Source organism: Grus americana, chromosome 1, assembly GCF_028858705.1.
Source record: "Grus americana isolate bGruAme1 chromosome 1, bGruAme1.mat, whole genome shotgun sequence".
NCBI classification, from domain to species: Eukaryota; Metazoa; Chordata; class Aves; order Gruiformes; family Gruidae; genus Grus; species Grus americana.
In genome coordinates this window covers 10,867,337-10,895,320 of record NC_072852.1, presented here as the reverse complement: position 1 = coordinate 10,895,320, position 27,984 = coordinate 10,867,337, and the positions used below count along the sequence as shown (strand labels likewise).

At 36.5% G+C, this 27,984-nt stretch overlaps 1 protein-coding gene across 8 annotated transcripts in view; it reads right to left on the bottom strand.

The window, feature by feature from the left end:
* The window catches only part of PCLO (piccolo presynaptic cytomatrix protein), a 382,165-nt gene that overhangs the window by 50,014 nt on the left and 304,167 nt on the right, over window positions 1-27,984 (bottom strand). For 3 of the 8 annotated variants that reach the window (XM_054844924.1, XM_054844950.1, XM_054844985.1), the window contains 6 exons: window positions 26,405-26,498; window positions 20,387-20,458; window positions 17,547-17,727; window positions 16,152-16,349; window positions 14,726-14,908; window positions 2,919-3,060 (listed from right to left, as the gene is read on the bottom strand). In XM_054844924.1, the coding sequence (XP_054700899.1) occupies window positions 2,919-3,060; window positions 14,726-14,908; window positions 16,152-16,349; window positions 17,547-17,727; window positions 20,387-20,458; window positions 26,405-26,498 (870 nt within the window). The remainder of the gene's footprint in view (window positions 1-2,918; window positions 3,061-14,725; window positions 14,909-16,151; window positions 16,350-17,546; window positions 17,728-20,386; window positions 20,459-26,404; window positions 26,499-27,984) is intronic. The other 5 variants (XM_054844942.1, XM_054844959.1, XM_054844931.1 and 2 more) reach the window with 5 other exon arrangements.

Sequence of the window (27,984 nt, the reverse complement as noted above, 5' to 3'; positions counted from 1 at the left end):
TCTTTTAATGATTGCTTTACATTACAGTTCAAGTTTAGCAAAAGAAACAATTCGGGTCTGAGACTTACATTAATCTTAAAGTAAGGTGAGTGAAATAAATCATGCTCTGGAGTTCCCTATCTTTCTCCACTGGATGTAGAAAGAACCTGGATTACAATCTAGAGGTCTATTTTTAGGCAATGAAAGTTAGGTAAAATTAAAACTATATTGAAATATAGTTGTTGCAAGCTTTAAGACATGATTACAGTCACCCTCAAAAACATGTCTGCTACTATGAGAGTTTGTGCTTCTACTTGTCTTTCCCCCTTAAGACTGAAATGCTGTGATAGACAATATGAGGCATTTTCTTCAGACGCATGTGATCCCTCTGGGTTTAAAGGGTCAGCGCTGTTCTTTGCTACCCATGAGCCAGCTTCATGTTTCACAACAGCAACAGAAGCTATCCAAGTTCACAAGGAACTAAAAAATTAGTATAAAATGTCAGTCTTTAAAGTGATTTTAAATTCAATTCAAAAGTTATTCTGTTCTTCTTGCACAAGGTAATGCTTTATAAAACATATTACAAATATGATACAAGAATTATTCGTCCCTAAGGTTAGACTCTTTACACATTGTTCAGATGCTTTTCACCTTTGCATCCAAAATTAATATAATTTTACAGACAGTGAACTGGTATAGATGGTTACACAATACAAAGTCATAGAGAATCTGGTCATTATTATCAATGAGAACATGAATAATTTTTGGGGGTATTACAACTGGATGATAAGAGTCTTTTTTAAAAGTATCCCAAATAGAAAGAATTTACAAGATTTATTCAGCTGCATAAAACTGTATATAATGATAAATTCCCCTTGATCCTTATAACAATATTTAATATTGGCAATTATTCTAAGTAGTTACCTCATCAAACAATTCCCATGGTGTCACTATTTAATTCTTTTATTTTGCTTCACGACTAAATGTTCCTATGGTTAAAAGCATTTGGACTAAAGAGTTTAAATTCTGGCCTATCCAACACTTTTTCTGTTGATTGATCAGAACCTTAATCTAAACAGGGAGTTTATAACCAAAAATGTTTTTATATGCTAAGACACTTAAAATTATTTAGCTCACTTAACACTTCACATCCAAATTGTGAGCTGTGGTTTTATGGGGATGCTGAATTAGTGCACAAGGTCAGAGTCCCTGAAGTCATTATCAAGCCAGCGTGAATGCAAATGTTGACGAGAATTTCAATCATACATATATTCAGATATATAATAATTTTTATCCAGAATTGAAAATAGAAAGAGTTATCTATTTTAAAACATTCTCCCCAGGGATGATCCCAAAGGTCTCTGATGGTAAACAGTAATTTTGTTATTAATTTTCATTACATTGCCATGTAAAGCCCTTGAGACTAACATGAAAATGTCTATGTAAATGTCCTGTCTTTTAAAGTCTCTGTCTAATATTGGCATATAAACAATTTACTTTAAAAATGCCATAATCAAAAAAAGATAGTCTAGACCTTAACAGAAAATAAGAGGGCTGGATATATTTTATTTAATTGAGTAAAATTCATGGTAACAAATTACTATAAGAGAAAAACTGAAGCCGTGGAGACTTATTTCTGTTTTTCAGTCAAAGTGGGGCTGATTTTTGGCTGGTGATTCTGTCAGCCAAATACCAAGTAACTGTAGATACTCTCACATTGCTAGACAAGCAGTGATACTATTTGAACTCAAATTTAGCATGTGTGAACTAAGAACTTCTATTGAGAGCTCCATCTTGTGTTTCTGCACACAAAGATTTTATGCATCTTTGCTTTTCTCATTAGGAATGACAGCAAAATAATTTTCTTTTGAAATTGTCAAATCCAATTAAATATTGTCTTTTTTCCACTAAGAAGTACAACTCTTTAACCTATAACATGAGCGAAAAGTTCAATGAAGATTAAATAATTGGCACCCCAGAACCTGACCTCACATTGTCCTCATAGATTTTGAGAAAATTTCAGAAAATGATGAATACTGAGAAATGTCACAGTTCTAGAGAATGATTTTATTCTTCATTCAAGCTTTTTTAGGAAGATTATATCAAATTCTTGTGACTAATAATTCAAGACTGCAGGGGAAAAGCAAAATCTGTGTCCCAGAGAAAAACATGGAACAACTATTGCAGACACTGAATGAGCAATGACCGCCAAGTCATTTTCTGAGCACAATCAATCTATGAAAATTTCAGGCCAGAAACATTGATCAGGAGCAATTATTTTTTCCTGTAAAGGTATATAAATGAAATTGCTAAATGTAAGTGCATGCTGCCAAAGTTAAGGGGAAAAAAGTCCTAGTAAAATTTTTCTCTGTGAAGTAATTAACCAGGTAAAATGGCTAAAAATTAAATCATTTTATAGGATCATTGTACTGATAGTAACTTGATAATTCCTACAGGGACTCCCTCCCAAAAATCTTTTTCCAACCAAGAACTTCTGAGAAATTCTACTCAAACTCTTAAAACCCTGGGCAAAGTTGATTTATATCCCGAATCTAAATTGCAGTTGCACTAGTAGCACGTCTTTCTAGGATGTCAATCTGAAAACTTAAACTAAGCATTCTCGAGCCTATGAATGTTGCACTTTTAAAACTGAACCCAAGGCCACCTCTCCACACTTGCATCAAAGGCCAAGACTAGCACCTCTCTTGTGTGATAGCAATAAATTCATGAGGTCAAGGCAGAGCTTTGGTTGGTTATTAATAATTCAATGTTCAACGAAGCAGAATAAAAATACAAGCTCCGAAAAATTCTCCCCTTTTAGCTGCAATTCTACTGTGTAACTCAAGTTTGCAGAGCAAACTACGTAAGAAGATGACTGGCAAGTGAAAGGGCTATACATAGTGCACAGAGGATAGAATATATTAAAGGAAAAGCCTTACATTCTTGGGATGGGAAATAGATTATTCTCTCCTGTGGCACTGCTGCTGCCTTCGCTATCCATGCTGTATCCACTGCCAAAACTACTGGCTGATGAGCCAGTGGAGACAGAACTTTCTGCAGGTCGGTGATTAGTAGACCTTGCTGTATGGGGCAGGAACAGTGGGTTACCAAAAACCTCGTAAGACATCAGTACCATCCATGCTAAGAAAAAATGTAATTTATCGAAATACATGCTGCAAACACTTTCAGTTTTTACTTTACATTCCAGTATTGTGTTATCTTCTTTTGCAGATATTATTTATTTTCACATAGAATAAGGGGTTCTAAACCAAATAGTATACCACCATATTTTTTCTCCAGTCATGTTAATAGTTCAAATCAACAGCCTGAAGGAAAAAAAGAATGGGTTAGATTGATTAACACTGCTTTTCTGATTAAAGCTACAGAAAACCAGTTATTCATCTGAAACATTTCATATGGTAATCTTGTAAAAATGAAATTCCCAGTGGGCCTTCCTCATATTCCTCGTGAAACACTCTTGGCATTTGGTGATTTTGAGGAGGAGAGGAAGCTGAAAGGAAATATAGGTACACCATCTATAGTCACAGAGACTGTACGAAGACCTTCACCCCTCTTCAGACGTAACACAGCTACTGCATTATATTTCTCAACTGCTTCTACCCATCTGGATCTCTCTTACTACATGCCTAGAATTTTAATGCACATATTTTGATGGGAGCTGCCCTAATCTTGTTTAAGACCATTTGGTGTAGAAAATGTACACCAGCATATGTTATTTTTAATTCAGATGCTTTATTTTGTTGTTTGGATATTGTACTACAAGAACAAATCTTCCAGTATTCAGCCTTTAGCAAGTTGAGAAATATAAACAAAAAGGACATGGTGACATTACACATAATAATTAATACAGGCACAGTAGACTAGCTATTCTCATACTGAATAGCACAATTGTCTGGGAATATTAATACAGATTTTAGGAATTTTTTTTGTTAAATGTCCTCTACTACATCTACTATTGTCATATTTCTTCTTTTCTAAATGACTAAGCATATATCCTGAAGATAAAAAATACTTTCTTTAAAATTTCTTTTCTATGAAGTTTTATGTTATTTTGATAAACTGGGAAACTCTAATGCAAGCAGTTAAAATAAATTCTTTAAACAAGAAATTAGTAAAATATCTAAATGGAAATTACTTCAAATAAGAGCCAGAGCCCCAATGGTGTCTTGCCTTAAACTGGCAACCAATATTATTTATGTTTCACTGAATGAATATTTTTGGTGAAGGTTGCTGCATGCTCCCTGATGTGGGACCAGGAAGCTGAGTGTGACTTCTCAAATGTAATACAAAAAAAGATTAATAATTGAAATGAGAAGAGAGAAATAAGCGATCCTTGGTCCAAACTGTGAGTTAAGACAGAACTCTTACTCTGCAAAACGATTGTTCAAAATACTCTATTAGCCTCCTCTGTTTCACTGGTGCCTACAGCTGCAGAAGGAATCTGTCACTCTAGATTATTTTCAGACAAAAATATTCCTTAGCTCTATTTCATGATTTTCTATATTGATCATAGGCTATCTTCTTGGGTAGTAATACAGATTAATAAACTGTAAATTCATAGTGTTATTAACAGATACTCTCAGTAACTCATCTGGAGAGAAAGCCACCCGTGTTTTTTCCGGCAGAGACAGGCAGAGCACAGCAGTGTGCCCTGCTCAGGCAGCTGTGAGCAGTGGCTGCTCTATCACTGTTGGTTTGTGGTACTGTGAGTGAATTCCTACCATGGTGACACGTCAGGAAACTGCTGGTGGGAAATGTCAGGCAAGAGCAAGATTTCAGAGAAGAGAGGTCCAGCTCTCCTCTCCAGTGCATGACTGCCAGCTGCCCTGCATTCAACAGCCTGAATCGGGGCTCTCTCATGCCTGTCCCAAACTAATCCACAACCTCAGTTCTCAGTGTTCGTGTGACCCGTATGACTTCTGATGTTGCTGTTTGGGATTCTGAGGTTTTTTAGGGGTTTTGTTAGTTTTTATTTTGGGGGGGGGGGGTTTGTTTGTTTGTTTGGAGGGGTTGTTTTGCAATGGCATGACAAATGCCTCATAGGTGAGGACAACTGGGAAAGCCACACATTCGCAAAACCCATGGAGGCCAGGACAGTATTGTGCCAGCACAAGAAAGTGTCTTTAGTCCTTCCCTTAGGCGTGGGTTTGCTAAGCGTAGCATACGTCTCCACCATAACATATGTGGTTGAAAGGGTGGTTCATATCTGGGCTCTTATTTTTATTGATTTTTTTGTAGAAGCTAGTGCCTGAAGTTATTTCTTATACATTTACTAGTGGATTTCTACTACCAGTAACAACCTAGAATTTAGTTCAAGCTGGAAAAGGTTGAATTAATCCTTTATAAATGGTTTAGAAGTTTTGCTACATCTATTTATAGTCAAAACATAGTTGTTTCTTTTGAAACAGCTGTATCCTGATGATCTATTCAGTATGCTGTATTTTTAGTTTCTCTACTGTTTTCACTAATTTACATCTTTCTCTATATTGATGTTTTTTCCCATAAGATCTCTCACTGAATGATTATAATGGTTCCGAGTTTAGATTCATGACTGGATTTTGAAAATTCTAAAGTTCAGCGTTATTTTTTTTCCTTGTCTACTCTATGAAAGTAATAAACTACAGCATCAGTTGGGGGCAAGAGATGAAATCCACAAATAGATTTACAGCTCTTTTTGTTGACAAATTAAGAGTTTGGATACAGACAACCCCTTCATAACTCATGAGACACCCACATTTTCTATATATCTATATATTTCAGATAAATCTAGACCTCTAAGCTTCTGCTGCTGGTTATATAGGAAACTTCCAAGTTTTGAAGATGTGGTGATGCCTACTGCCAGGCAATATTTTGTCTGAGAGTTAGAATAACCATGGTTAGATGTGTACTTTAAGTTGAAAGTTAGAACTTTTTCCCTGTTCTCATGTGCAAGGGACTAGTTTGTATATTCATTTGCAGTCTTGCCCTTTCTCTTTGAAAAAATGCAAGCATTGTCTTAGGAACTTTAACAAGAAAGGCTGAGTTCACTGTGGTACTCCTCTAGTCTTACTGGCCTTTGTAAGGTTTGTGAAACCCTGTAAGTATGAGAGCAATTGCCACCCTTCTTGGCCAGTTGGGTTCCTATCCACATAAAGGACAAGTAACTAAAGTGAGATTAGGGCAGGTTCACTTCTGAGTTACAGAGGTTCTGCTTACAGCTACCTATGCTAGAAAATGCCTAAGTTCTCAGTTTTTGACATTAAAGTTCTGGTGGGAGGTGCCTTGGTCTGTAGACAGTTGAATAGTTTTGTATGGATTAAGTTGGTTTTTGAGGTCCAGCAATCGGATATTCTCTTCTGGTATCACAGAGGTGCCTAATACTTCAAGGTGTAGTCTTTCTTTGCCTAAATGTAAACCATGTATTTAAATAGGAGCTTGGACAAAGGCAAGTGCCATCATTTGAATATTAAGTATCCAGAGTATAGAAGAACTGTGTTTCATTGCTTCCTTTCCCACTGGTTTTTCAAATTATTTCTTGATTTTTGGGGGGGGGGAAACCACAAACAAACCACTTTTAGAAACTCTTCGAATGCTTAGAAAACTTTTAGAAACTCTTAGGAAAAAAAAATTCCCATATGCAAGGTTTTGCTGCCAATTACATGTCATGCTGAAATAATTTCATTTCTAGAAGAAAGAAAAGACTCTTCAGGCCTCAGCAGATGGGAGAGACTAAGCGTAACTGAAGATCATTACCCATGACCACATCATCATTTGGCCTCTTACAGGGAGAGAGGAGATATCCTTTCCCCCCTCCAGCCCCTTCTCCATGAACTGTTTGCACAGTTTGTCAAGTGCTTGGCACTTTTTAAGGACTGTAACTTCAATGATGTCTGGGCTTTCCAGCTATTGGACTATGAAGAATAGAAATAGGAAATGAAAGTTTAAACTCTAATATAAGCAGCTTCCTCTGAAATAGTGCACAGAATTCCCTATTATACAAAGCTATTGTTGTAGCTTTGATTTCATTTTCAACTACTGATCCTACTGTAGCTGGCAGTTCCCCAATGAGATGAAATGTTCTCTGAAGGTGTGGGTGGGTAGACATGTCATATATGGTAGCTAGCAATGTGGTGTTAATGCTGCCTCTGAGTGACACGGTTTTACTGTCTGTTGTACAGGCTGGCATGAGCAAAACTTTCAGTTCAGCCTTTCTAGTGAATAATACATAAATGAATCAGAAGAGCTTTTGATTGCTTACAGGAATTGTTTCAGATTCTAAGAAAGCGGATCACAATGTTATCCCTGGTGTAGGATCAGGGGTTTCCAAGAAAAAAAAAAAAAAAAGGAAAATGGTTAGCCAGATACCTTTTGTACTCTGTATTTTTTACAGGGGAGGAAAAAAAAAAAAAAAATCCTTCTACAAAATTATATTTGTCCGCATATTCCCTTATGCATTCTTAGAAAAGAATTGCTGATTAAAGAAAATTGAGGCTAACACTGACCTCACCTTTTAGCTCCATTTTTTTAAATTTATTTTTTAAAATTGTTTTAATTATTACTCTTAGCATGATATTACATGAATGCACGTATGGTAAAAACATGGGTTTGGTTATGCTTTAGCTTATGGATGCAGTTAGAAAATCAGCTTTTATAACCAAGGAAAACATATAAGTCATGCCTTATTACAATGAAGATATCATATTAAAAACAATAAGAAAGGGAAGAATGGAAGCCATATGATTTCACTTAATCTTTCAGAAAAGTCTGTTTTTACAACAGAGAAGATGTTTTTTTGTAAACCTAAACTAAGGGAGATAGATAATTCATACGAGACCTATAGACATGAACTGTCAAATCAGTCAGCAGCAAAATGGAAACAATTGAGCACTGTCAGCCACTCCAGCCATTCTTCTACAGTGAATGAACCTTTTTTTAAAAAAAAAAAAAAAAAGACTTAAATTTGAAAAATGGGACTATGCTGTCTGTGGTTCCTGTGGATAAAAGAACAGACTGAAACAAAACTTTCTCCTGGGGATTAAATTGTGGATGTTTGTCTTTTCAGGTACCTGTTTAGAAGCAGAAATACAACTGTCAACACACATGGGGAAAGACAGTTCTATTTGTAGATCAAACAGGAGGAGGGAAAAATGATTTTGAGTATGCATTCAGGATTAAATTTTGAGACTTTGTGTCTAATTGCTTGAAAAAATTGTTCTTTATAACTGGCAGTCTAGTGAGAAACCCTGGGTAACAAAAAAGGGCTGACAGTATCATGCTGAGTCTTCTCAAAGAGGTGCAAGCCCATGGGAGCAGATGAAATCACCGATCTGCTTTGGATACTTATCTGCTGACCAACGGACTGGGCATGTCACACAGCGTCTTCTGGCAGAAGCTTGTTTGCTCTTCACTCTCAGTCGCCTCGTGCTTCAAGTGCTCCAACCTCCAGCTGCCCAAGGTCCCTGTTTACCTGTTGTTATGAAGGGTTTTCTAGCACTAAAAGCAAGCGCTGCTCAGGCTGGCTCCGTAAGGTTCCGCAGTGTAAAACCCTGTCGTGGAGACTGCTAGTTGCATCTTTTGTGAACTGGCAACATAATAACTAATAATCATAACTAATGACCAAAGGCATATACCTTGGGTCGGTTCTGATAGTTTCTTTCCCTCACTCTTCCTCGTATTGAAGAGTACTCTAGACCATGGTCTCACCCATCTCAGCCACATTTGTGTATTAGGCATGGCTTTGACCGCACACTGAGCAGTGATATTTTGTGAAATTTCAACACAATTCTTTACAGAGCAATTTACCATTTGGGGTGAGTAATGGCAGAACAGCACTCATCTTAGACTGTGGTGATGGCATTTCTTTACCCAGCAAAGCAATTCTGATGAAATAATTTTCTTCCATGTGCTCCGTAGGGTTCGGCTACCATCTAATAGACTTGCGAAATAAGAGTTATCAAATGAAGAATCTGAGCAATTTCCTGAAATTATATGTCAGCTTAAAATGGTGGAAGAGTAAATAGCAGAAATAGCCGAAGCAAAATGTGCCAGCTATTAGACTGAAACAAGGCTCAGACGACAGCCTCAGACTATTGCTATCTGCAGAGAGTGGGGACAAACTGTTCTTGTTTTGATAATGATTCTTGGAAATGGGTTATTTGTAGCAATATGAAGGCCCATTTACCTTGGAAATTAAGAGACTAGTGAAGCTGCCATAAAACAGTTTTGGGCAGTATATTATTTAAAATGTGAAGGAAACATCCTAAATTATTGTAGGAAATTAGGACATGGCATCACCTGTTAAAAGTGTGAAAATGGGTATAGACCTAAAGGGACCCCAAATAAGCAGGTATTTAAATCTACAATTATATCCAATCTAAAAGATTTATAGAACCTAGGAATCATTTTCCTTTCACTCCGCACTGTTGCTAACACCAGTAAATAGAACTTAGTGATAAGGAAAGCTCCTGTTAATTTTAATCTCTTGCAGCTAAGTGACTGGAAGTCACACAGTGCTGGCTCAGAGCTGTATCATGGATTTTACAGTGCCCGCAATATCTTGGTACATACATCACATCACATTTCTGGGGAGCTTTACCTGTTATGGTGACACTTAAGTGAACTTTTGCCAAAGTTGTTGGATCAAGGGAGTTGAAAGCAGGTATGCTGCCTTTTGAACTAAAGTGTTTTAATCTAGATGGTTTTGAGAGGTATAAAATGACATTTTACTCATTTGGGTACAGTTGTGAAAATGCTGGTGCACAGTCTCTCGTCTCTAGATATTCTAGCTAACAGCATTGGCTCTGACAGTAGACCTCCCTCTGACCAGTAAAATCACTTGGCACACAACTATCTGGAAAGTAGTTTCCCCTTAGGATATCACAGAAAAACTTTGTATCACGATGGAAAATTTATAATGTAAAAGATGAAATGTTCTCTATGAGATGGGAGAAATAAATAGGTTCTGGGTACATGCATTAGATTTGGAGGTTTTCAGAAAATGTTGTGATTTTAAATCCCCAGAGGTTTGGGCTTTCTATTATTGATTTAAAAAAAAAAAAAAAAGGAAAAAAAGAGATAAATTGCTGTAGAACTATATTGTTTGTATTACCTTAAATGGTAATTTAACAGGTATGTTTGGACCTTTAACTGAAAGACATTGTATTTTCTCTAGATCTTTAACATTTGCTAACTAGTTCAGGTCAAGAGTATAGCAGTGATTTTCTCCTGGCAGGTTGCTTGCTGGTTTGGTTGGTTTTTTAATGTGTGCCAAATAAAAGACAAGATGCATATGGCATCCATCATCATATGATGTTCAAGCAACAGCATATTGACTTGTAGCTTCTCTCTCACAAGTGTCTGTTTGAAAGGATAGAAGAATGCGTAGGGCTATAATGATGTTCAGGCTTAAAATCACCTAATAATGTATTTAAATAATAATTTACTGTTTTCCAAAGATCCTAGGAAGAAACAAAATAATTTTTGTGAAATTCTCTCTTTTGATCATAAAATATTTTTTCGTTGTTGACAATTCAGTATTCTCATGTAAAAAAGGGATTGTTTTTTTCACTGTACAATCATTGTATCTTTTGGGGTAAAACTGCCACCTCTTCCTCTGCAGATAAGGACAAGCCCATGGAATTTTACCCATAAAGCAGGTATGTTAAACATCCATGTAAAGTACACAACTCCTTATAAAACTGTGTACTTTAAAAAATGACCAGATATGAAGATAAATGCTGACTATATGGTGAACACTATTTTTTTTTTTCTCTGAACTTCCTATTTCACTGGAAAGTACACTTTCTATTCTAGTGAGGCAGAGCTGACGTACATTTCTACTTCACATGGACACTGAAGGGAAATTTTGCTGTCCCTCGTCTTTCTTATTCACTTTATTGGAAGTTATTAAAACTAAAGCATGTAGTTCATTCTTTTAAAAGTGTAAACTGGCTTTGAAAAGGCCTTTTATATAAGATCAGTAAATAAATATATTTCAGATACACCTACTGTTTTATATGCATATATCCAGAGAACTGGTAATTATCATCAGAGTATCTCTAAGTGTTCAAATATCTGAAGAACTCTAAATTCATTTATTGTATTTAAAATATAAGTGAGCTACCAAGTAAATTCCATATAATGGAAAGATCCTTCTGTGGGATAAATTACTGACTTAAAAGGAGGTGAATTAATTTACACTATCTCTAAAACCGACTCATCTGGTAGATAAACCCTAATACACAGATTTGTGTTGAAAGGCATATGCTTAATTTTATGTGAATGTGTAATTGGCAATGATTTAGATTTTTCACAGAAACGAAATCAAATTAACTCAAACCTAGGCACTGCTCTCTCCCTCTGGCTTGGATCCTTTGCAACTTCTGCCTTCAAAGAATTGGCTCTAAAATTTTGTTTTTCCTCTCTGAGGGGTGTGATGGGAATGTGCATTACACAATTGGTTTCTTTACAGATCACACGCTTATCTCTCACTGGCAACAAGGAAATTATACTTCAGGGTTTATTTTTAATTAAATGCTGTAGCTGAATATTGGAGTTTACAAAGGTGCTGACCAAAGACCAGTGTATTCTGTTGTAGCTTAACCTTTTAAACCAGATTGATTAAAATATATTTTTTACTGATTAAAATGAACACAGAAATAGTTTAATACAGTAAAAAAACTGATGCAAGTCCTTTGTGTTCACTAAATATAATAAGTATACCATGGGTGCTGGTTTTGTTTTATGATTTCCTTTTTACTTCTCACTAGGCATACAATTAATAACTGACAAAATACATCCAATAGAAAAGGTCCTAGGAGTCAGAAGTAGAGAAAGAGTTCTCTGGGGCATTCTGTGACTGAGGGTTCTTGTTTTGTTTTTCCAAATGCCAATTCAATTCAAGAGAAAAAAAAAAAAGCTTTTGAGAGACTAGGTTAAAGGAGAAAACACATTCTAAGAGTTCTCTTAGGTAGAGAAGGACTGATGATCACTCACAGAATAGAATTTTTCCCATCACCCTTGTGGAAATCTTGCTAGATTACTACCACTTTGTGTGCTTGGGCTGAAAAAAACCCAAGCAGTTATTCTAAAAGGTGCTGTTCTCTGACAAATTCACAGAGAAATACTTTAACAGTGATAAAAAATAATAGTACTGTGGTGGATTATCTGTAATGACTTCTTTAAGAAAGGGCTTTGAGATTTAGTGACAAAAAATTACTAACTTGCCAAGATGACCGTTCCAATCTATAAAACCAGTTCATAATGGGTTCTTTTCCAGGTGCCGATGAAGTAGGCTCTAATGGGGGTGGGTACCACAATCACGCAGCATCCCTGTAGGAATGGACTTGGAAACTGCTGATGCCCTGATATTCATTGTTCACAACAGTCTTAACTTTTAGGATTTTTGAACTACTGGGGAAACCTCTCCCTTCATCTCCTCTTTCTCATGCAAAGAACTCCATAAACTGAAAGCTGTTTTGAGTATCTTTGGTGCTTTTTCTCTTCAAGGTCATAATCTCTTCTTGTTTTACTTACATACTCCACAAAATTGCAATTAACTAATCTTGTTTTTTGTTCCTGCTGAAATGCATGAGTGCCATTAACCTCAAAATGGTAATTATTGGCCCACCTCATATGAATAAATTAGGACAAACTAGTTTTGGTACAATAAGAAGAAGCCAAAACTTCTGGCAGATCTGAAACCAGTCTTGTAAACTTTGTGTAGGTGACCATGTGTTGTGTATATTCGTCAGAAGTAAAAAGACAAAAGTACCATGTGTCTTCAGAGTAACTCTAACCTTACTGATATATTAATGATAGTAATGTGGTCTCTTATTCCCAGAACTCTCTATGATGCTTCTAAAATTACTGAGCCAAATGCACATTGATGCATATCTTTTTTTCAATTTTAAAAGTAAAGAAGCTAACATAACCGTTCAGTGGCAAGTGTACTTAAAGCCAACAGCTTAGCTATTTCCTTATCATAAAAGTATATGTGAACCCTGATTCAACTTCTATCAAAAGCAAAATGTTTTAGCATTGCTTGTCTATGCCAAAAGGCATCACAGGACTACAAGTATTTATGATAATCTCTACATTTATTTGTGATAAATCTCTACAGATGTGACACCTCAAAAGATCTTAAGAGTTACATAGAATAGAATAGAATAGATCATCTAGTCCAACAGCCTGACCACTTAAGGGCTGACCAAAAGTTAAAGCATGTTATTAAGGGCGTTGCCCAAATGCCTCTTAAATGCTGATAAGCCTGGGGCATCGACCACCTCTCTAGGAAGCCTGTTCCAGGGTCTGACCACCCTCTCGGTAAAGAAATGCTTCCTGATGTCCAGTCTAAACTTCCCCTGGTGCAGTTTTGAACATTCCCATGCATCCTATCACTGGATCCCAGGGAGAAAAGCTCAGCGCCTCTCTCTCCGCTTCCCCTCCTCAGGAAGCTCTAGAGAGCGACGAGCCCACTCCTCAGCCTCCTTTGCTCCAAACTAGACAAACCCAAAGTCCTTAGCCACTCCTCATAGGCCTTTCCTACCAGAATTAGACTTCTATGGTATATATCCCAGGAATAGGATGGGCCTTTCAGTCACGATGCCTGAACTAGTACCATGATATCCTTTGGCTTCTGTGCGAACTGAGTGTCTGGAGTTGACCTATAGAGTAAGACAATACGTGTGTGGGTGGATGCACACATGTGTGTGGATAGATAAATTTATGGAAGAATTCTTAAGGGTCTCGTGAGAAAGAACTTGTTATTTCTAAATACAATGTTTAAAATTATTTTCTAAATTTGCCCTTGTTAATTAGGCGTTTTAACATCACACTAGTTCTCTTCATGGCTTGTTGCCTTTAGGGTATATTGTTTGAAGTATCATTCCCTCTTTCTCTTCTACAACCTTCTCAGCCAGACTGTATTGTCCACGGTGTGCAATGGTGTTGACAGAAAAACCTTCAATGAATCATGAGAGCTTGGGAAGGAATTACAGCACAAGAAAAGATCCGGAGTCCAGTCTGTAAGTTTATTGGGATAATCCCTCAGATTCCATGGAAATAAGCAAAATCCTCCAGAAGTCAAAAGAACAGTGCCAATTTGAACCAATTGAGATTCTGGCTCTTTATTTATAATGAGGGGATAAACTGATGATATGTGGTATTTAGGTTTGATGTACAGGTGCCTACAGGTAGAAAATAATTTTTTAAGAAGCTAATAGGAAAGTTATCAAGAGAGTGAGCTATACATGGATCAAAATTCCTTTCCTTTCCACTGGTGGTTTGAAAAATTATCTATGCTAATGACTTTTGATATAACAGCTATGTTGGGAGAGGAAAAAGAAATTGTTAATGTCCCGATTAGAATTCCAGAAACAAAAATGTACAATTAGTTTTTTGTCACAGTACAAGAAATGTTCAATCATGCTTAAGCAGACCAACTTGGATGCATGCTTTTTATTAGGCAATGACATGAGCAAAGCTATATCATTTTTCAACAGAAGTATAAGTCCTCCAGTGGAATGGAAGTGCACACATTTGTTGTTTTGTAATATTTCTTAGCATAGTTTTTCATTATGGATTTATGCACTGATGTGGAAAAATCAAGCAGACTTCTTGATTCATGTTAACACTACAGCACTTAATGGCGGGGTAAAATAAATAATTAAATATCACAATGAATTAGTAGACATGGCAAGAAGGATTTAGGATGTGGTTGGTTTCTTAACCATGTCTTTCTGCTCACCTCCTTCAGGCTTGACTGGTCCATCAGACATCACTTTCCTGAGGGCTAGTTGGCTTTGGTCTTTGTTGTCATTGGCTGGTGGAGGCAGATTGTCAGACTGAGTTCTTTGAATAGGGAGGACTCCTGCTATGCTGTGTCTGTGCTGCTTCCTGGCATGATTAGACTGACCGCTTTTATGTGCTGCTGTGGCAGTGTGGGTGAAATGGAAACCCAGAGTATGTATCCTCAGATGGAACCAGCTTAAATGTTATTCATGCAAACAGAAGTGTTTTTTTCTGTATTTAAATAAGTAGTGTTTTCAAACACCAAAGAGACACCACATGCACAGCATTAAAGAGTATTAAAACTGGCTGTTTCTTTATTAATGATGGTGAAGACAAGGAAAATCATTTTCCCCCTGTTTTTGCATTATACCATGGTAAGTTTATGGCATATCAACAAATCCTGAAGACAAACACAATGATTCCACAGTCAGAGAGTTTTAATTTGCCATCAACTAAACCCTCAACTAGCAATCAGATACCTGTCTGAAGTATACTCTGGAAACCAATCCTTTTGAATGGAAAAGTTTTAATTTATTCATCTATTCAAAGTTGTCAGATGAAATCTATTTTGACCCTTAATCAATCCATGGCACAAAAAATTACTAGAAAAATTGAACTATGACACCTGACTTAGCTCTCAACTCCCTTTGACTTTGCTAACTTGATAACATTGTTAAAATCTGATGTTAATGGTTTTGTGTGTTTAATGATTTTGCATTTAATGTGTTTAATGTATTAGTCTATTGCTGTTCTGCTCATCACTAACATGATTTTATCAGAGATATTAAGAAGGCTGCCTTATATTTCCTTTCAAAAAAAATTAGATATTTACAGTCATGTTTCCAAAATAGAAATCTCAGCCATGTAGTTAAAAAAATTTTTTCTTTAACATTAAATCTTCTTTTGTGTATATAGTACTGTCCTTCCTGATTACTATTTATAGATAGATCTTATTGTTAATGTGCTCTCGGTACTTGTGTGCAACTTGAAGAGGTGGCAGCTGCACCTCTGCAGGTTTTGATTATTTCAGTGGTAGCTATTTAGTGACATCAAAACACCACCACACAATGGAATTCTCTGTGAGTCATGCACAACCATGGAACATCGTGGACCATGAGTGAAGGGACTGATGGAGAAACAGCCAGTTTCACTGCAGTCTATATAAATTAAAATAAATAAATAAATAAAAGACTTCTAAATACAAGAGTATATTGTAATTATATGTATTCACACACAGGCACACAAAGAAAGACATTGAACAGAGTGAGCACAGTGTGCCAAGAACAGAAAAAAAAAATAGCCAAAAAGGGAAGGACAGCAGGGAAAAAGGCAACAGATGAACATTAAGCTGCCATGCTGAGGAATTTATTTGCGTCTTTTACTTGGTTGAAGGCGAAGCTGTTGGACAGCTGCTTCAGCAGCGGCGATGGCTGCCCCAGCGTCTTCAAGGTGAGTTTGAGTGACGCTGGTTTTGCTTTGGCTGCGAGATGGACCGTGAGAGCGTAGATGTCCTTCAGAGGAAGATTTGGAGCTCCCTGGACTGCTGTGGGATTTCTCAATGGTGGGCACCTGCATGTCTACTAAGAAAATGAAGATGCATAACTGTTGCTTTTATTAAAAACAAACAATTTCATTTTCCTACTCTTGACTGGCCTTTCTAGCTGCGTTCCACAGCAAGGAATAAAGATTAAGCTGTGCAATGGCATTCAAAGTCTCAGGATATATCATGATTAGGAAACTCTTATGAAGCACCATTTTCTGCTTCCCCATTGTTCCCTGGCCCAGGGAATAATTACTACTGGGTTTCTATCACCTGTGAATTACGCCTCCTGTGCTGGTTCATACTGGTGGAATGACAGGGTAGCCTAGACTAATTTGCTTTCCACTTCTACTTCTCTAGTAGGTAGAGACTAACTAGCATCACTTACACTGGTACTGAATACTTAACTAATGCAAGCAGTTTTATTCTGATGAATGCTCCGGTCAAAACCATAGCCTAACTTACAATAGCTTCTATACTAACCTCTAATTTCAATATAGATCTTATATAGACACCAATCCCTAGCAAAACATTACACAGAGAAATAGAGATAAGAGATGGAGCAGAGTCTTATCACTCTGAGGCTCTCATCTGGATGCTATTTGGGATGGCTTTTGCTTTGATATGACAAGCACCGTGTTTTAAGTGAGCAACTGGGCACTGACTACTTAGTATAAGAAAAAAAAAAGTAGAGAGAAATTTATCGGAACAGGAGACACTGAGATCAATTCTGCTTTTCTAAACACTAGTATAATTCTACTATATCAGCTCCACCGATTTCCAATACAACTGAGATATGCTACAGCCCATTATCATTGACTGGAAATGCATATGCATTATTATAGCATAATTGTTATTCTATAAAATATTAATGCAACATTTCCAGAAGATAAAATGTCATAGAATATTTAAGGAACATGAAAAATAGAAAGCTAAATATGTATTGAATTTGGCCAAGGCTACCAGAAAAATGAAAAGGGCACAGAATCTATAGTAGATATGCAAAGCACATAGAGCTTGTAAACTGCTGTTTTAAGGACACAATTACTCAGTAAGCTCGCTGGCACTGATCAAAACAAATTAAGCTTTGGCTCCAATGAATTAATCAGACAGATAAATAGGTTTTTAATAAAGGTGTATACAAACTTCATAGCAAACAATTAGAACTTCCACATAACAAAGGTTTTCCCATAATCTGGGAAAACATTTCATATCTGGTATACCAAGTCATTCCTACCCTTGGATGGGTCTGGGAAAATTCCATGACTTCTGCTCTTGATGACAGATGGTTTTGGAGATTGCTGGCTACTCTGTCCAGAATGAGATTTCCCGTGATCAATGTTTTCACTCTGTTCCTTCAGAGCGTACCACCGAGGAGTGTTGTCAAGCTGCGAGACGCTGGATAACTCAATCAATACCTATAAATAAATCAAAGTACAATCCATGGCTTCTATCTGATCTATTAATGATTGCGTACAGCAGAAGAGTTTACAGTTGCGTTACCAGAAGTTGCAATCAAATGTAAGAAGGGTTTAAGGCTGTATGCTAACAGATTCAGGACTCTGCCCATGCTCTGACCTCACCTGATAAGCCAGCTGTGATCCCAAACCCAGCATATTGATGCGTCTGAACTAATATGTCTTCTCAACAGGACCTCAGTAAAGACTGTGAGCTTAGACTTAGCTCCATACCAAGACGGTTAGATAGTTCAAAGGCTGGCTTGTGAGCACTAGCTTGAAAGCTAGACTGAAAAGACATCTAGTCATTCTGCCTCTGTAGAGACATATCCTAATACAAGTATCAGGCCGTATTATTTTCTCCTTTTTTTCAGTGTTAGTAAAGGGGCAAATAATTTGGTATTTGTTTTTCGTAGTGGTTAGACTTGGCAGTGCTAGGTTAACAGTTGGACTTGATGATCTTAAAGGTCTTTTCCAACAAAAACAATTCTATGATTCTATGATTCTATGAGACCGGTGCTTCGTGATCCTTTTCAAAAATCCACACATACAGAATTTGTAACAAAAAGAAAAGAATAGGATACCTTTTCACTTCACTAAGTTAATAGAATTCAATAGGCCATTTAGGCCTCGAAACTTCACTGAAAAAAAAGGAGATGCAATGGCAATGTGCAACTTGGCTGCACTGCTAGCAGGAATTTTGTGAAATTTCTTTTTAAAAATTAAAAATTAAAAATTAAAAAAAAAGCATTGGGACAAACAAGGACCCTTCTTCCTTTAATGGTCTTGCAGCTGAGAGGGCTGAGAGATGTAAAGAACTAAAGAGTCATCACAGAGTATTGAATGAAGGACAGGACAAAAATAGCCTTGCATTTGGCTCTAAGGTGAGAGGGTTAAAACTAATGTCAGGTAGGGAAGTTTTAGAAGTGCTAGAAAATAAAGTGTGCAATTACCTCAGGGAACAATGTCTTTGTCAGTTTATCACAAGACTATGAATAAAAGAAAGCCTCTTCAAGTTTAGGGATGAGGAAGTCTCTTCACAACTGATTTTTTCTAGAAGGTTGAAAGCCTTTTTTCTTTCCTTTTTTGTTTCAGCTTCATAGGTTGTATATGACCTGGCTTGGTCTGTTTGGTTAGGTCTACACTTCATCTGAACAGATTAACTATTTAGCATGCTCCCTCATGTGGTTTTTGGTCATGGCTTTGGGGATGATTTGGAGGCCAGCCTGGCTGAGGATTGTTGCCAATAGGCAGTATAGGTAGGCTAGGGGCTCTGCTTTGTAGAAGAGGTTCACATTCCATGGATGTGAACCTTGATGTGCCACTCGCCATCTGGGGCACACAAGTGGTGCTGGCCCTCTTCAACCAAGTCCTTAGGGCACAATTTGAATATTCCATATTTGATGTTATGGTGCAGGATTCCTCTGGACATCCTGCTCCTGAAATACACTGGATAGTCTTTTCCATTCCTCTTTTCCATGAAGAACTGCTTTAATATTTAGGTTAGAACAATTTAAGAAATAAGATAGCTCTAGAAGTTGAAAATATTTGAAGGCAAAAGTTTAAATCTTCCTATAGAAGCAGCTGCTGGAGCATCCATTTTCTAAATGTCATAAATAACAATGATGCAAATATTCTGTAAAGCCCTGCATTTGGACAAACATGCAGAACTCAACAAGAATACTGATGCAGTATGCAGGAAATAAGTAATCATGTAGCTGCTTCCTATATATTTATTTTAGTAATTGTTCAAATAGTGCCACTGATTGCTCAGTTTTGTAGTTACACAAAGGGGAACTGGAGCTGAACTGAGTGCCTTTTCTGCAAAAATTGAAATGCAGAATGAACGGAGATACTCTGAGCTACTCTGCATATAAGCAATCTATTTTCCTGGGCTTCTGTTTCTAATTATAATCCTCTTTTGTAATAAAAATTTTAATTACTTTTTTGACATCAGAGTTATTGCTGGTAATTCTGTATTATACGTGCATATGTTGGTTTATTTGCTTTTGAAAGACAGAGCATACTTCTTCCCATGATCACTCATCTCATTTATTATTAGTTACAAGATTTTACCTTCAGTCATACTTTGGTACTGATATGACTATTTTGTAATGTTAAAAAAGAGATCTTGATCAGCAACACCAAATTACTCACACTTGCAGATACTTGTGCATGTACTAAATTATGGCTTGATGGAAGAACTTAATCCTTTAATCATTTACAAAGACTGATGCCTCCTCAGCCTTCCCATGTTATGTTAGAGTCAAGGCAGACAGCTTATCAGTCATAACAAGAATTCCCCATTCAGTCACTGCGAAGGCTGTTACTATCTCATGCTCAAAAAAAAAAAAATCTTAATTTTCAGTGAAGTAACATTGTGTTTAGTCCTAAATGAACTTTCCCACAGTTTATTGAGATAAAAGGAAGGCATCTTTCATATGTAAATGAAAGAAATCCTGGTCATCTGTTATGAAGTCAGCAGTAAAACTGTGATGTAAGAAAGGTTTTACTTAACATATGTACCATGTCTTCGAAGTGAACAGTCTCCAAATACCAGCATGCCGTTAATCAGCTTTCTAACTAGACAGGGTTAGAGAGGAGGAAATAAGATACTCACTTCACCAAGGAAGTCATTTGAGGAAAATCGATCATAATCCCAGACAGTCACTTCCAGTGTTTTCTTTTTCAGCTGCAATTTAAGTCAAAGGATAATTAACCCCATTGCCATCATAAACTTCAGATCAAGTCTTTATGGTGGTTTCTATTCAATATCTCCTCCTGGTACCCTTTTTCATAGCGACAGCTAGGCAGCTTTTGTCCTCCCATCAACCTTGACCTCAGAAAAATAATTTGAGGCTATTATTTGTTATCAAGACAAATGGGCTTGTGCTTGGCCCTATTTTAGGAATTTCCACAAGTTGTTTTTGACAGAATGTGTGTCCACTACAAGACCCAAACTGATTTTTAAAGCCCCATTTTTGTATTTTTGCAGCTTTTCTCATCGTCAGATCTGAGATGTCTGAACTCAAATATTTGCCTAAAGTGCAGTTGAGTGTGAATTTCAAATGTATTATTTAAAACACTCTATTTACACAATCTCATCTGTGAAGACCAGGTTTTAATACCCCCCCAATTAAGTGCAGTCAATGGGACTCTGCAAGCGATCCAGACACACAGGAAAAATTGCACTCTTAGGTATTAATGACAGCCATCAAAACCCATTATCTGCAGATCTCGTTAAGCATGATAGCTGCGTCAGGCACTCTTCCTACAGGCTACAGTAAGAAACCAGTAAGTCTTTTTATATGACAAGATAGCATAAACCAGAGAAGTTGTTGACCAAAGTAGTTGACCTTACTGGAAAGATTGACCTGACTGTCATTCCATCCGTCTGTGGGGACAGGTGGGAAGAGGAATGATTAGCCATGTTGTATGCCGGGGCAAAAGGCCAGCAGGTGGCTGGAGTGGCACCAATAAATTCATGTGGTTTGAAAGAAAGAAGAACAAAATTCTGGGGGTATGGGATGTCTGCAAAGTCAGGCTGAGAAGTTGTAAGTGAAGAATTTGTTGGACACTTCTGAGCGCTACTGAGGGAAAAAGGACTGTTCACATACTTGAACAAAAGAGGTCAGAACCAGAAATCTTATGTGATAATTGAGATCATCATCCTAACAGGAGCAATGTGTCACTCACTGCTCTGACTATTAATTGGCTGCTTGGGACATAGGGGCAACAAAGGATCAAGTCATTGTTCAAAATCATAAGCTGTATCACGTTCTGTACATATTATATATACTTTCAAGAAAAGCACTGTTTGCTATTTACCTCCACTGCCCCTTGGTTTAATGCAACACAGATTCAGACAGTTCTTAATAACTTTAAATTTCCTTTAAATGATAATTTCATCGCATTATTACGTATTCTGAATATCTTCTGCTCCCAGCCCAGCTAACTTTAGAAAAATGAGCAACTATGAAGTGAGCCAGTGTCATCAAAAATAAAGTTTAAATCAACATATCCTGAAAACCCGCATAAAGGGGAATTGTACTATTTTTAGCATCAACAATGAAGAAGCAGGCAACAACATGACTCGAAACCTAAGATTAAAATAAAAATAAATATTTCAGAGCAATTCTTTAATTTTTGCAGAAATTTTTTTAAAAAGAATGTTTAAGAAGAACGTTGCCTAACTGTGTAGGAATAAACCAAAGAAAGATTAATGAAAAAGTTGAATGAAAAGTTTCTCTTTTGAACATCCCTTACAGAATATTTGTAAAGCTGATTTCCTTGACTGAATAAAATTCCTTTGCTTTGGTGTTCAAGACAGCATCAAAAATGCAACATGAAAAATAACCTGAAAAAATGAGTTGAACAGCCACTGGTCCATGCTGCTTTTGGCTTCCTGCATGATATAATTTCCTGCTAGATGTTATACTAAGCTTATGTAGTTTTCCCTTTAAAAAAGGAATAGCATAAATGATTTCTAGAAATTTATTGTCTCAATTGTTGCTCTTTTGGGAGGACATGTCTTCTTGTTTCAAGGGATGCTTGTGCAAGGACAGATAAGGATGTATAGATCCAGGAAAGGAAAAAAACCCTGAAGATTTGAAGGTTTTTTGGTGGAATGGGGAAAATAGAGAAGATTTTCAAGTAACTGCAACCCTACTTTGCTAGCTTCTTTGCATTAGTATGATAATAAAACTGTGCTGAAAACTTGCAGTCCTCTACATTTCGAGATACCCATTTTAAGCCTCTTAGTTTAATAAAGCTTTTATAAAATATTATGACAATGAAAAACCGTCAAAAGAGCTTTATTAGGCAGATTGCATGAAATGAGTTTCAAAGAGGAGGAAAATTTGCTTTTCTGAAGATATATTTATGTACCAGTATTGAAGGCAAAGAACACTCAATGGCTAGTGATTTCAAAAGCAGCCATTATACCATCACAGCGACATAGGGTTCTGCCTAACATCATCCAGTTTTAGATCATGCAGCCAGAAGCTCAGATCTCCATCAGGAATTTAACCGACAGCAATACTGAAATGTATCAATGGGAAAATGAGAAAGTGCCCCTAAAAGAAGGAAAGCATTTTACATATGTTGTGATCCTTATCTGAGTTCCAAGCCTATTATGAAAAAAAAATGTTACTAAGCTGCAACTAATTTCAGGCTTCGCCTTGTGGAAAACTTAAAATTAAAAATAATTAAAAAATAAAAGCCCACCAAAAAGTATATTGCCTATGTAAATGCCAGTTAGCTTTAGGCTGCTGTGGACAACCATCATTTAAAGAAAATGAAGGAAGATGCAGAAACAGCCAATATGAATAATATTTTATCTTATGGAAGGCATAACCAACACCACACATACAAAAGTGTCTGTTTCTTGTTTTAAATGTCTGGAGATCACTGGGTGTTGTTACAGATAATGAGGGTCTGTATAACTAAATATGCATTACTTGAAATATTTAATATATATTCCTTGAAAATCTCATACACCTCATGACTTGAGGAAAGATATAATTTTAATGCAGTTTGTTTTTCTCCTATGCTGAAAGTAAATTCCTATAATTACTTCAGAAATAATATAAAAGATTGCAGTCTCAGTCAGGACATTTGATGAGTGGAAATGAAAGTGTTGTATTAGATCATGTATTATACTTATTTGTGTTTACATTCATATTGAATATTTTATTGTACTCTTCTCTATATTGCTGTATTTCAGTACGTGGGAGAACAAAAAACTTTTGCTAGGTCACTTAGAAACTTATTTTTTCTTGTCCAAGATATTAAGTAAGATTTGAGTACCAACAACTTGCTGATTCATAAGGAAGCTTTTCTTACTTTTGGAAAGAAGACATAGATTTCTACATCACTCAAGGATTTTGAAAATATTACTCTTTTTAAAGATATTACCTTCAATTTAAGGACATGAGCTATAGCAAAAGCTATTTGCTTTAATGAATTATATCCATTGCTTAATGAAATACTTTTCTCTGCTTTCTGACAGGTAAGAAATTGAGGCAAACAAAGCCACACCTTATATTGTGGTCCTACGTTATACCAACGGCCTAACCAGCAACAGAACTTACATCTTTTACCATCTTCTCCTTTAAATCATTCTAATGCTTTCTTTCATGCTCTGAATAGGTATTTGACTTGAGTTAGCAATTATGATACAATATTTGTAGTGTGTGTACTAGGCTTTCCTCTCAAACTGTAATTATCTCCACTTTATTACTTAACAAAAAACTTAAATTACTAAATATTCCATTTAATTTATTTTTTCTCCAACTGTCAAAGTAGAACTTGCTATGTGATAAAACTAATCATTCTGACCTTGAAAAAGTCTGTTTCATTTCAAAGAGTGATCTATTTCCTATAATTATTTTCACTTTAATTTCAGCTAGGTTATGAAAGAAAAAAGGAAAATGAAAAATTGTACAACCAGCTAAAGTCTAGACAGTGACGTTAAAAGGACTATATTAGGAAATATTTAATAATACTTATTCGCTGTCAGCAAGCAACCCGTGCTTTGATGGAGGGAAAGGAAATGCTTCTTTGGAAAAATAGTATTTATAAAGATTCATTAATTTATGTTCGGGTATGACTGCTAACTCTGCATAGCTTAGTGTATGATGCAGTTTTGCTTGTTTGGTGATCAGAACACTCTTTTTCAGTCTATCACAATTATTGTCCTGTGCTTCTCTTCATATTCCTAATTATTTTGAAATATCCATTTGTGATGGTTACGAGTGCAAACAATATGCTCTTTCATGGTAATAGTTCTTCAAACTGTAGAGGGCACTTATTATCATCATAGAATTATTTGGTGATTTAGAAGCATGCTTTACTGTATATTCTCTAAGTCAAGGCACTGAATTTTATGGGAGAAGAATCACTCACATTGGTATGTTACCAGATAGAAGCCATGGAAAACTGCGGAAGGAAACACTACGCCCTGTACCCACTTCTGTGTGACAAGAGGACAAAATATACAACATGTGTGATGCTCATACAAAGCTTACACACTTATAAGCACTGCATAACAGTCTCAGAGAAGGGGAGAAGGAGGAGATTTGCAAATAGAAAGCAAAGGCTCAAAGAATTCAATATGTAACCTAAAGGCAAATTTCATCAAATAATGGTCAAAAAAATGACACCAAAGATATTAGGAGATTTTCTGTCGTAAAAAATCTCTGCCCAAGAAATCATAGACTAAGTTCATTATCCAATTTAAAATCACCAAAAAGCCATTGAATGTCCAACACCCAAGCACTCTTAATTACACTGTGAAATGTCACAGCAGAAGCTGAAAGCAAATTAAGTAAACTGAAGAGCCTTTCTTAAATGCAAAGCTCGGTATGGAAATATTGCTAAGACTTACCAAACCTTTTCACAAAACCCATAAGACCTAGAGTTTGCAAACATCACAGTTGGGTTTTTTTCCTGATGTTTGCACTGTCAGTGAGTTACCATTTATGCAAGCCTATGGAAACAGGATGCAAAACCCACCAAACCATAATCATTACATACAACATGGTACCTCTGAAGTAAATCTGAGCTACTGCCTGATGTGTAGATGTGTGGATTACATGAGCAACCATGTAAGCCCCTCTGTGGGAAGGGTTTTGCTCCATGCAAAAATGAGTACTTTAATCTATGTTCCTCTCAATGAACAAGAAGAATGAATAACCAAATTTTAAGTTTGGACAATAATATTGAGGTCTTGCTGTCGTGTTGGAGAAGTATATTAAAAGCATTGGGAAATCTAATCACTAAAAAGTCTGATTATTCTGGGCTTTTTAAAGAAGTACTGAAAGATTAGGTGGCCTTGAAAAATGAAGTCAAAAGTATCATGAGCAAAACACTAAGAAAGGCAAAAAGATTTAGGACTGTGTATAGATCCATTATTCTACAAAATATACTTCATAATTTAAAAAAATGAACTGATCATAATTTTGCTCATTTTGCCTTTTTCAAATGGTAAAAAGTCCCTTAAAAGGGGAGATGGACAAAAAGGAGTCAATTGCTTCATTCTGTACGTCACTTAGAGACAGGAACCAAGAACCAGATAAGACTTCCACAGACCACTTTCCCAGATGTGAGTTAAACCTTTCTATAACAAGGAAATTAAATATCTTCTGATTTTTTCAGGTGCTTCATATTTCAAGCCCATTGCTGTACATTGCTGCTAAATCTAAAAATGTATCTCTACATTTTATAATTATTTTTGAATAAGAAAAAGGTAGGACCTGTGGTTTTTGTGAGCTTGCGTGGCTTTTGGAACAAAGAGTGACAGTGATTTCTGCATCTACTTCAGAAACTTATGTCTTAATTTATTCCCTCCTGTATTCCATTATCATTTTTTAAATTGCCACATCTGTACTTATGACATGCTTATGAGTGTAATCCCCACAAATTACCATTTTTATGAGTAGAAGGGACAAGAAATGAGTATTGATATAGTAAGCTCTATCAGAGGCAAGGAAATAGTTCCAAATTTCCCCTACATTTGGCAAGATTTTACAGGGGTTCACAGAATTGCCAGTAGCACTGCTCCCTTCACAGTAAGCACTGCAGACCACACAAATAATCAAGCAGCAGATTGCACTGAACAGTACTACCAGTCACGCACCTGCTCCACGGAGATATTTTTATAAATCACTGTCTGATTCCACTCAGGATTCAAGCTTTTCTGTATGTACTTAGTTCTCCGCTTGTACTCAGCACTGAATTTGAACAAAGGAAGGAAACATTACATTAGTGATCTTTTGCTTCTTTCAATTTTAATGCAAAAAAACCACCCACAAACAAACAAACAAAACAAAAAAAAAAACCACCAGAAAAAGAACTGCATCCCTCATTTCTGCAACAACTCAGGGTTACAACAGGACAATGACAGCCTTTGGGTTTTTTCATTAGTGTGCTTTCCTGATGTGGTCTTTTAAAACATCTTCTTCCGACTCTTCAGCCAGCTAGCTCTGCCTACAACTGTTTCAACATAAAGCATCAGTCAGCACATGCACATATGCTTTGTTCTCGCATTGTAGGTGTTGGGCTCTGATTATAAATTGAAGTAATAATGCATTGATTTCTTTTCCAAGACCATCCTCCTATTAGCACTTTAAAGTAACATGAATCCATTATATTTATAGGTTACAGTCTCTAATTACAGGACTCCCATCTCACAAGAACATTTAATGAATGCCATGGGGTAACTGATACCCTGTTAATGATAGAAACACTAATTTCTTATTGATCCTATTCTCTGCCTATAACTCTAACTGTATGGCAAACATCAAAGTGCAGCAAGCTCATGATTGTTTTTATCAATAGCCAAGAGTAAAAAGTTTGGCTGCATAATCTGTTTTTAAAAAGAATCGGTAGTGCTTTCTATTGTGCTTGCATTTCCTGAGTACGGAGAAAACAGTACGCTAATATTTAACAGAATATGGATTCATCTAGCTCTGTGAGCTTTGATGTCAGATTGGCTTCCATTCCAATTTTAATTTAATATAAATTTTAATGGACATCTCAAAAAAGCTGGGTAGGAGAATATGAGGAGCTTTTAATACTTTGAAAACCCAACAAAATATAAGGTAAAGAACCCCTTTTTGCCACGCTGCAAGTTAACTGTCCTTTGTCTTCTGCTCAAACCTCCCATACATTAAAGGACTTATGAGCTCTATCTACGTACTAAATTAAATGTCTCCAGGACTGTTATCCAGCACGAAGGCCAAATGGCACAGAATGACCTGTATCTGTCCTATTAAACTCTCTTACATTTCCTCCACATTAATTTGTGGTAGTGTGCTGTTCTGCTGATTCCCCCTTCTGACTTCTGATTGAATTGTGTTTTGGTTCACACTGAGGCATGGTCTCAGAGCTAATGAACTAGATTCCTTTCATATGAGATTAACTCAGAAGAGGCACTCCAGGGGCTCATTTAATCAGCTAGTCACTAATGGTGTACCATGCATGGAACCAGATTGGAGCATATCTGAATTAACGTTACGTGAAAGACGCATGTGTTTTACTGACACATGTATGTCAATGTTGGGTCTTCGGCATCAGCAGTTTCACTCTATAAACTCACTTCTACTGTGCAGTGCTCCCCTCTAATTATTCTGGAGTGTGTAATGGCCTTATTATCTAGAATTATGCCTGGCTTTAATGTCTGTACACTGTGCAAGGTGTAGAGAGAAAAATGTTCCA